The sequence below is a fragment of the Pituophis catenifer genome, unplaced genomic scaffold, assembly GCF_029215685.1.
Source record: "Pituophis catenifer annectens isolate HBS135680 unplaced genomic scaffold, rPitCat1.0.hap2 SCAF_2, whole genome shotgun sequence".
Classification (NCBI taxonomy): domain Eukaryota; kingdom Metazoa; phylum Chordata; class Lepidosauria; order Squamata; family Colubridae; genus Pituophis; species Pituophis catenifer.
Genome location: NW_027256882.1, coordinates 140,680,444 through 140,690,964, shown reverse-complemented (window position 1 = coordinate 140,690,964; position 10,521 = coordinate 140,680,444). Strand labels below are relative to the sequence as shown.

Here is a 10,521-nt window from a genome sequence, read left to right as displayed (position 1 = left end):
ACTGTAGGCCTAATTTTGCGCTGAGTGCTGTTGTTCAGGGTGGCCTACATTGAAGGTGGGGAAAAGAGAGAATGGTTTCTCTTTTATTGGGATGTGTTATGATATGCCAGCAGTCAGGTTAGACATTTTCTGAATTTGTACATGCCAAGACCAAAAGGTTTGCCATCACTGACCTATACAATACACCCAGAGCAGTGGTGGGATTCAAAATTTTTTACTACCGGTTCTATAGGCATGGCTTGGTGGGCGTGGCATGGCATGGCTAGGGCGTGGCTTGGTGGGCGTGGCAGGGGAAGGATACTGTAAAATCTCCATTCCCACCCCACTCCAGGGAAGTTTACTGCAAAATCCCCATTTCCTCCTGATCAGCTGGGACTCGGGAGGCAGAGAATAGATGCGGGCGGCACCAGTCAGAGGTGGTATTTACCGGTTCTCTGAACTACTCAAAATTTCCGCTACCAGTTCTCCAGAACTGGTCAGAACCTGCTGAATACCACTTCTAACCCAGAGATACCAGAAAACTATAGGCTATGTTTCATTTAAAAAGGTTTTAGCGGAACCTCATCCTGGAACATCAGAAATTGTGTTAAAACTACAGATAACTGCAGGAGGAATTACAGGAAATATAAATAGGGTGTTCTCTGTACCACATTCTTCCATTATAGAGAAAAAAAGGTTGCTTCAGAGAAAGAGCTTGCTTAAGGAAAAGAATTCATTGCATACAGATCCTGCCATCTACTGACAAATCTGTGCTGCACCATCCAAAGCCCACACGCCAGCAGTACCTTCGTTAGGACCAACCACCCCTCAAGACTGTGCCCAATGCAGTATTGATCTTACTGTTTTTTTCAACTAAGGATTTTCAATTTCCCCCTCCTCCAATCAACCAATTATTTCTGCTTTTTATGGACTGTTCAAAATTTTGCTACCTCACTTTGCCAGTTAACTTTGCTTTGAGAACCTCATCCTACAAATACACACTTGATTTTTTTTAAAAGTCATTTTTCACACCACTTTTAAAATAACACCGGCTTGTAGAGTCAAGAATACAGAGTGACTGTTACTGGGTACAGCAATGCCGCTTTATTTCTCTATTTAAGTTCTTTCATTGGTTTTTGCCAATATATGTTCTTGTTATTGTACAACAGCACCAGGATTTGGAAGGGAAAGACAAAGATGGCAAAATTGTCTCCCTCTGATTGCTTTCATAAAGTTGTCAAAAATGCTCTGCAAAATAAGCATGTTGCTTCCTCCCCTTCATCTTAAACCTCTGCCAAGGAAGTGCGCCTTCTGCTTTATCTTCTCTTAAGGACTTCCATCCAATCAAAGTTTTTGCTGGTATTCAATGGTGGATTTCCATCTAGTAGCTGTACCTAGAGTAGCAATCCCTTTTCTCTTCTGCAAGGAAATCATTTTCAACAATAGAACCAGCAAACTAGCAAGAAGATACATTTGTGTAGAAACATATTTTAATCCAATTCATCTGCTCTGATAACATCTTGGAGAAAATGGTCAACACATCTCTGACTTTGATTCAGAAGCTGGTAACTAAACTTCAAAGAGGGACCCAGTCTGGATTGTTTTGTTTTTTTCACAAACTTTTTTGACAATCCAGATATGGGGAAAACACACACAGACTTAAAAAAATTCCAAAAGGAGTGCAATGTCCAACTGGAGAACAGTTTTCTTCAGCATCAGAAGGAGGCTTATGAGAAATATCAAAATAGATTGATATCTGAAAACTAGCTCCGACTCTTGTAGCCAATCCAAATTACTAATCCTTTTGGAAGTAGGGGGTGCAAATGTGTGTGTTGTGTGGAGGTGTTTCTTCATGTTACAAATTCAACAAACTGAGATACAAGAAACACTTTTTAAAGAATTTGGTCTGCTCAGAAAAGCGAAGCTTGTAAACTTGCATTGCTCAGCTGTTAATCTGCTTATCAGTGTTGCTGGTTACTTCTCATTCGAAGTGGAAAGGAGAAGTAGACTTAGTTGTCATTCTATAATTGGTTTGTAATGGCATCGTGTTTCTCGGAATGATAGAACTGTTCTGCCAACTCAGGCTGGTTTCTTTAGTTTATCTATAGCACGAAAGCTTTCCTTCAACTGCTGTTGCTGCTGCTGTTTCCTTTTCTTTATATCCCGGTAAGCTTGGACAACCCGTTCTCTCTCCTCTTGAACGATCCTTTGGCGAGCGAGAGAGGCATGGACTGGTTTTTTAACACTGGCTTTCCTGCCAGAGCCCAAAAGAGGCGTTAGGAGAAGTTGTTGCCTCTGATCACCCTGGAAGAAAAGAAAAATTAGCTGAAGACTCATGAAGAGGAAAAATGGATATGGATTGAATTTGAGAGCAATCCTGAAGAGAATCAGCTGTAAGAGGAGGATGTCTAAAAAAAATATAAAACCCAGGAACAGTTAGCTTAACATAATACTATTAAATACCAATCAGTAACCTATTCTGAGCCTTGCTGCTGATCAGGTAAATTCCTTCCACAGCAAAAACAGAAGCTTGCATGGCCACTGGCACAATTAGAAAAGAGAAGTAGAACTTTGCTCAATAAAATGACGTACCTTGTCTTTGATAACACTCTTTCTGGGTTTCGCTGTAAGCGTGGGAGGCTGTAGAACAACTTCTCCAAAATTTATTGAGTCTAAAAGGGAATGGAAAGAAGGCAATTCCAAATCTGATAATTGCAAAAACAATTCCAAAATAATTCAACATGCTTCTTTCATTATTTCTCACAATCAAGCAAATTTTTAGCCAGAAATCCACTCTAGCCATAGCCACCTGTCAAAAAGATTGTATTTATTTAAAACTCTTTTATGGCTGTCCATGTTCACACATTAACCACAGACAGCTAATAACAATAAAAAATAAAAGCTAAAGCAATCCTGCCACATTACTGCTGGATTGAACAAATTTATATAGCCACCCAACTCACAAATGGTGATACTTGGAAGTGTACAACATTAAAAATCCAGTTAAATAAAATCCATATTTACCCCCACTCCCGCATCTGAAAATCAGACTTAATGAAACTTGTGTTATCCTGACTTTTGCACTTGGGTCACAATGTTTTATTATGTGCTTTGTTCTCAGAGATTCTACCCATGATTCCCAGTGACCAACTCGTGACTCCATTATCCACTATAAGATCTCTCTTTCATATTGTGTTTTGAAACAAAAGTTGAGCCGCATTGAAACAAAGAGAAATGAGAAGGAATTGAGCAGTCCCATGCCTACCATATTACCACTCTACTGAATTCTGCAGTAAGCAAGTTTACCAAGCTCCGATACCAATGCAATTGTCTCCTATCTCAGACATCAGCTAAACATAAATCTCTCTCCTAGAAAGAACTTGGTTTGTTCATAAAGAAGTGTCAAAATACACAGCACTAACTCTGAAAGTGATGCAGAAGCGAGCATATTCCATAAGAGTGGCTCTCTGGCAAGTTAAGCTGATAACCACCTGAAGGACACTAGTGGCTCATTAAAACGTGTATTCCCCTTTCAGACAAATTACAAGAAGTGGTTTGCTACATAAGCTGCTTCTGCTCTTCCAGCCGTACGCAGGGCTTATGATGTGCAGCTCCCCTGATCTACAGAAACTTTGATTGGAATAGATTTTGATTCAGCTGTCCATTTTTGGAGGGGGACAAAAGCAAAAGGATTCAGACTCCTACCAAATAATCAAATCAATCTTATCGTCTAAAGCTATGGACTGGTACTAAGCCCAGCAGCCATGGCTTTTTTCTGGCTTGCTTTATTGTGTAACACTAGACACCGTAATTTCTAAACCATGGCTTTCAGTTTAGCATGCTGGGCAGACTCAATCAATGGCTGTTTATTCAACACGCCATTTAAACCAACCAAAGCTTACTGCAATTTGCAAACCTAGTATTGTATCCTGCCTTTATTATTTTTATAAAAAAACTCAAGGCAGGAAACACAATATTCCTTCCTCCTCTTACTTTCCCTACAACACCTGTGGGATGAATTGGACTGAAAGAAAGTGATTGGCTCAAAATCACCCAGTCAGCCTTCATGCCTAAGGGGGGACCATGATCTCCTGCTTTCTAGCCTGGTGCACATTAACAATTAGTCCAAACTGACTCCAGAATATATCAGAATTTTGACAGTCTTTCCCGTATGCAGCCATTTATATACAGCATTTCCTCAGAAAAGCTCCACATCTGCTTATCACAATTTACCACGTTGAGGGCTTTAAATGCTTTGTGACCCAAGCTCTTGAAGTAGCTGTCCATATTATCATGATCATGGATTAATCTCTTCAGAGAAAATCTTTCTCTAAATGCTAACAGGACAGATTCATCACAAAGAGAGAGCTTTTTTTGCAAGTGCTTTGGAAAGCCCTCTGGAACAGGTCTCATTTGATATCAACTTTATTTTCTTTTTGATTCCATATCAAATACTCCATATTTCTGTTTCTTAGTTGGTCGAATCATTATGAATCTTCTTTACTTTATTATTAATCTTTCTTTAAATCTTTGTATGTGGCTGCCACACAAGGGTTGCTTATGGATGTGGAATAGTACATAGATATTTCATAAATTACTAATCATACTGATAAAATAAATATAACCACAATCTATGCTATTAGCCTTCCCCTCTCTATGGAAGTCAGATTCTCTAAGACACTGGGTTGCTACAAAACAAGTTCAGGGGCTTATCTAATTCTATATGAAATGCTACCCAAAATGTACAGAAAAAGTTGGTAGCCAGATGGGAAATTTGTTGCAGGGGCTTAGTATGGATGTCTAAATTGTTGGGCTTTTTTGTTTTGTTTTTGTTTTGTTTTGTTGCATGTGTGGTGTGTGTCGCTCCTCAACCAAACTTTTGCTACAGTAGCTGAAGCTGAAGCCCCTTTGAGTTTTATGTGTGTATGTTTTCATTGTTGCCTGGGTTGTTTTGTTGCTTTGTTCTTATTGTTATAGGGTTTAACTGTACTTTTTTTACTTCACGGAGTGCCCGAAATTGTTGGGATTTGTGATTTGTACCAAATTAGCACACAAACAAATAAATAAATATTGGAGGAGAAGTTTTTAAAAAATCCATGAAATAGCATCTACAATGATGCAAAAACATTACAAGGCGGTGGCAGTATTTTCTGGACAAATTATTACCCTACCTTTGAGAAGGTCCTTCTCGAGCATTGTTATTTTTTTCTCTGTTTTTTGCTTACGGATTTTTTCCAGCCTCTTCTTCTGAAATCTAGAGAAACAGACTTCGTTAAACAAAGGATACAGAAATTTCAGAGCTGTCCATGGGCATGTCAAGAAAGAACCATTCACAGCCGGAAATAAAGAGGCCATAAAGCTCTTCATACAGCGATAAGAATCAATGTATCCTCTATCCAATAAAGGATGTTACAGTAAGCATGTAAACTTGGAACCACTTTTAAATTCCACTGCAGTTTGTAGGGAGTAGTATGGTCTTAACTGACACAGAGTCAAGATGAAAAATAAACATTCCAGACTGAAAGGAATTGCTACTATTAACCAAAAGAACAGGGCTGAGTTAAGGCACAGAAGAGGAAGAAGAGATATTGTTATTAATAACTAATTCATTTCCTCCTCTCCTAAATGGAACATGCTTCAGGAGTTCCTGAAGGATGGAATTCTTACATATAAGTTCTAGGGTTAATTGTACATTTGGTGAGCAGAGGTCGGTAATAACTTTTAAGGCCTAATGGCTAGAGAGATTGACAGTGGTTTGGGAAAATCCTGTATTCAGTCAAAACATACTGGCCAAAAAGTTAACTTTATGGAATTGTTATGAGGATGAAATAAGGAAAACTGGATTATCAGTAACAAATTCATCTCAAGGCTTTCAGACTGTAAAAGGTAAAGGTAAAGGTTCCCCTCGCACATACTGTATGTGCTAATCGTTCCCAACTCTAGGGGCGGTGCTCATCTCCGTTTCAAAGCCAAAGAGCCAGCGCTGTCCAAAGACGTCTCCATGGACATGTCACCAGCATGACTAAACACAAAAGGCAAACGCTGTTTCGGACTGTAGCACCGCCCTAATTCAAGGGCTGCAAATTCAAACTTAACTCTTTTTTCTTCTGTGACTTTTCTTGGACTTTTATCTCTTTTTCAGGCTCACGCTGTGTCTGGTTTTCAGTGAGAAAGCGCACGTGCTCAATTTCCCGGTCCATACGTCTATTGTATGAGGTCTGAGTTTCCCCTCGCCGTCTCTTGAACTTCGGTACTGGTATGTCACCCTCTGACTGAGGCTTCTGCTTATTTGCTGCGACAAAAACACAGATGTTATAATCTGCCCAACAACTTTCATGGACATTGTAGGAAACAGATAGAGCCCCTAACCTAGTCACTCTGCAAAATACCGACAGATAGCTCAGCAAATAAGAGTTATCTGTCAATAAAGTAACCTGATATTTAAAAGCAATTTTCTAGGATCTGTAGGAAAAAGGTATTCTGCTATTAACAAGCCATCTTGGATTTCTCTAGCTGTACAGCACCATTATTTTATGGCCCATGTGCAGTATTAGAGAGCAACCAAATATAATATTGCATTTAGTAATTAGATGCAAGTATGGTACCTATTTGCATTGTACCCTTGGTTACTAGAGAACTACTTAAAGCAAGCACTTGGGGATCCCCAGCCATAAGGGCATATCTGAAATGTTGGTCACAAAATGGATTTACAAAAGTATTATCCGCATTTACTCTGTAACCTGTATTCCCTCCATGTAAACGTAAAAGAGTTGCAACTCTACAGTATACAAATATAGCATGTTTGTATGCATGTTATACTACTATAAAAAAGGGGTGGATTTATTTATCTAATTTATTAGGCTTAGGTTTTGATGATAAGCAGCTTCTTTATTATTTATTTAGAGGGCTGATGGCAAGCTCTGAGGCAAATTGGATAGGCTAAACAAAATGTGTGGTTTGAGTCAATATTTTGCTTAAATTATTCAGTGTTCTTTCTCTGCAGAAAATTTGTTCATTTATTTAAAACATTTATATAACCGCCCATCTTCCAACCAATCCAAAATGGGATTTTCTTTGTTTTTAAAACTGCTTTAAGCTATGTTGGGGCATATCCTAGAGTTTTTCTATATTTTCTTTTCCAAAGCATTGAGAAATTGTTCCACTAATTTTCAGTGCCATAACAGAGAATTTAAGGGGAAGGACCAAAAAGGAGAGTGAGAATCCCATGCAGCTCTGGAGTCCCAGAGTCTTCCATCCTTCTGATAAAAAAAATCCTTATAAGGGAGACTCCCTCAAACTAATACCATCCAGGAGAGTTGTCAAGATGACACTTCCCAAGAATTTTTGGCTAGTTGCTGGAACATATACTGAATATCAAATCATAAAGCTGCTTTTTACCAGCTTTCTTCTTCTTGCGGGTGGGGTTTTTTAGTTCATTTCGGCTCCTCATGATTTCTCTCAACCGATATGGAATTTCTTGCTGATTCAGGCAATCTGGTTTTGAATTTGCCTTTTTCTTCACATGGCTAAAATTAAAACAAGAGAGAAAGATTGGTACGGTTAACATCATTATTATTATTATCTCTTTTATTCATTAAACATGAAACTCAGTCAACTTTATTATTGTTGTTATTGCTATTATTGTTATTATTAATCATCGCACAGTCAGAAAGATGTTCAGACTGGATTTGGCATTTTTGTCCACCTATCAAGTCCTTACCAAGGACCTGGGATAGGCAGATTGGATGTTTGATGGTGTAACAGATATCGTCGCAGGATGGAAGCAGTTCCAAGTAAAGCCGCCTTCTCCAATTGACTGAGGGCAAATTTGTCAATGCCTATGGTGTTCAAGTGGTGCTCCAGTTGCTTTGGGATTGCACCCAAGGCGCCTATTACTATTGGTACTACTCTTGCTTGCCTTTGTCACAAGTCATTCTAGTTCTATTTGTAGGTCTTTGTATTTTGTTATCTTCTCCGGTTCTTTCTCTTCTATTCTGCTATCTCCAGGCATCAGCATCAAATAATAATAACAACAACAACATACAATCTAACCTAGGTGAGTTGAAAGAACCGTTTTATGACAGATGCAAGCATTTGTCTCACATTTTCGTATCTTGCTCTGTAATGGAATTTCAACCACCTCATTCAGCAGAATGAATGAGATGATGCTGGAAGCACATATATTAGTCTGAATTAGTACCATAGCCAGCCCTATATTTAAAGTGGTCTTTCAGTAGCTCTGTTGACTCAGCAGACCAATTAACATCCACTTACATCTGCTGCCTACAATTACTGCAGGTTAGAATCTCTCCAAGGCTCAAGGTTGACTCAGCCTTCCATCCTTTCTAAGGTAGGTAAAATGAGGACCCAGATTGTGGGGGCAATAAACTGACTTTGTATAAATATACAAAAGTATGAAGGCTATTGCTTAACGCATTGTAAGCCGCCCTGAGTCTCCGGAGAAGGGCGGCATATAAATCAAATTAAAAAAAAAAAAAAGTATTATCAGGGGTGTTCTTCATCTTTCAGGTGCCCCCCACATCCTAAGAAAAGCATGTTACTCTACCATAACTTTAAAAAATTGTTAATACCATATCTTTCTCCACAAAGGAAAGAAAGAATGAATACCGGTATGTCATAAATATGATATCTTGTTGCTACTGCTTACAATCTAATCCAGACCCATGTTCACAATGGGTCTATCACAGGCATCTGAAAGGCATGTGGTGGCACCTCTCTTTGATCTCTGGTATCATAACAATTACATAATGAGCAACACTTCAAATTGAATCCCCCCCTCCAGCATAGACCTGGAGACATTTGTAAGCATTTCCACGGTGCTGGGAAAGGAGATATAACATATAGAAATCTTAATATTGCTGGCTAATAAGTAAGATAAATTATAGCAACCTTTCATAGATTATGATGATTATTATGACTTCAGTTCCCAGTATTCTCAGGCATTATGATCATTGGGAAGATGAAAAATGCTAGTAAGGAAGAGGTTTTATTATTATGGTTGGTTGCATAGTCCGCCAGATGTTTAGATGGGATTTGACAGTTTTATCCAACTATTGAGTCCTTCCCAAGGACATGGGATAGGCAGATGTTATTGCTTGATAGTGTCAAAGTATCATCCCAGGATGTAGATTGTTCCAAATAAAGCTGCCTTTTGAAATCGACTGATGGGGATTATGTCAATGCCAATGGTGTTCCAGGGATGCTCCATATGTTTTGGGATTGCACCCAAGGCACCTATTACTATTTGTACTATCTTTGGTTTCTTTTGCCAGTCATTCCACTTCTATTTGCAAGTTTTATTTTGTGATTTTTTTTCCAGTTGCTTCTTTTCTACTGCCTCTAGGTACTGCCAACACCTATGGTACTACCCAGACTTTTTTTTTGTCTTTTTTATTGACAATTGTTGAGTCTGGGGTGCTAGGTAGCAGGTGTTTATCTATGTACCGCCTTATCTCCGAGACCGCCTTCTGCCACCGACGACCTCCCATCGGCCCGTGCGCTCCCACAGAGAGGGCCTCCTCAGGGTGCCATCAGCCAAGCAATGCAGGCTGGTGACCCCCCAGGGGGAGGGCCTTCTCTGTGGGGGCACCCACCCTCTGGAATCAGCTGCCCCCAGAGATAAGGAGAATCCAAGACCTCCGTGCCTTCCGCCGTGCCCTTAAAACTTTCCTTTTCCAACAAGCCGGGCTGGCCTAACAAATCCTTTTAAATGATTTTAAATTTGTATGTTCTTTTTAAATTCTTGGCCAAATTGAGATATTTCCTTTTAATCTGTTCTTAATGTTTATATTATGTGTTTTTATCTGGCTGTACACCGCCCTGAGTTCCCAGGAAGAAGGGCGGTATATAAATTTGAAGTAAAATAAAATAAAAATAAATGTACGTTTTAAACTTCCAGAGCACTTTTAGCTTCTTCGTTTTCTTTTACTCTGCCTGTTTTGGGTTCTCCCCAATTCTTGCATGCAGGCAAAGGGTATTTTTTGCAGATATCATTATTCCATTTTCATATATAATTCAAGATAGCATCCTTCCTTACTTAATATTCCTGCCTCCTATTTTCCCTACAACAACCGGGTGAGGAGTGTTGGGGCAAGAGAGTGGGTGCAAAGAATAAACACGTGCAGAATCAAGCCGTAGCCAGTTAGTTCTACAATTAGTAATCCCAATTAGTTCTACATTGACTGGGCAACCTCAAACATGATTGTTACGATTGAGTGGTGAGTTAAGATGGTAATAAAACTGGTCAACCCAACGGGGTTGTTTTACCTGTCATTGACACAGAATAAGCAAAGTGCTTTAAATTGCACACACACACTTACTCACACCCAAAAAAAGCTCACCGGATTGATACAGACCTACTACGGGGGAGAAGCCCCTTCCGCGGAGCAGCGGAAACCCCAGCAACTTTCTTCTCTTTTTTGCCCATCGCTGCTTCTGACAAACGCACCCACGTGCTGCAGTCGCTTCCTAGCTCAGTCTTCCCTTGCTTAGGCACTCTATTCCCCGCCTTCTTCCGGGGGG

At 39.5% G+C, this 10,521-nt stretch overlaps 1 protein-coding gene across 1 annotated transcript; it reads right to left on the bottom strand.

Moving 5' to 3' along the window:
• Nucleotides 1-1,060: 1,060 nt before the first annotated feature.
• CCDC137 (coiled-coil domain containing 137) lies at nt 1,061-10,476 on the bottom strand. Its single transcript, XM_070934721.1, has 6 exons — nt 10,356-10,476; nt 7,378-7,505; nt 6,076-6,271; nt 5,151-5,233; nt 2,572-2,651; nt 1,061-2,283 (listed from the first exon to the last, which is right to left on the bottom strand). Exons 1-6 carry the CDS (start codon nt 10,424-10,426, stop codon nt 2,059-2,061), a joined length of 783 nt encoding a protein of 260 aa, XP_070790822.1. The 5' UTR covers nt 10,427-10,476; the 3' UTR covers nt 1,061-2,058.
• Nucleotides 10,477-10,521: the final 45 nt, after the last annotated feature.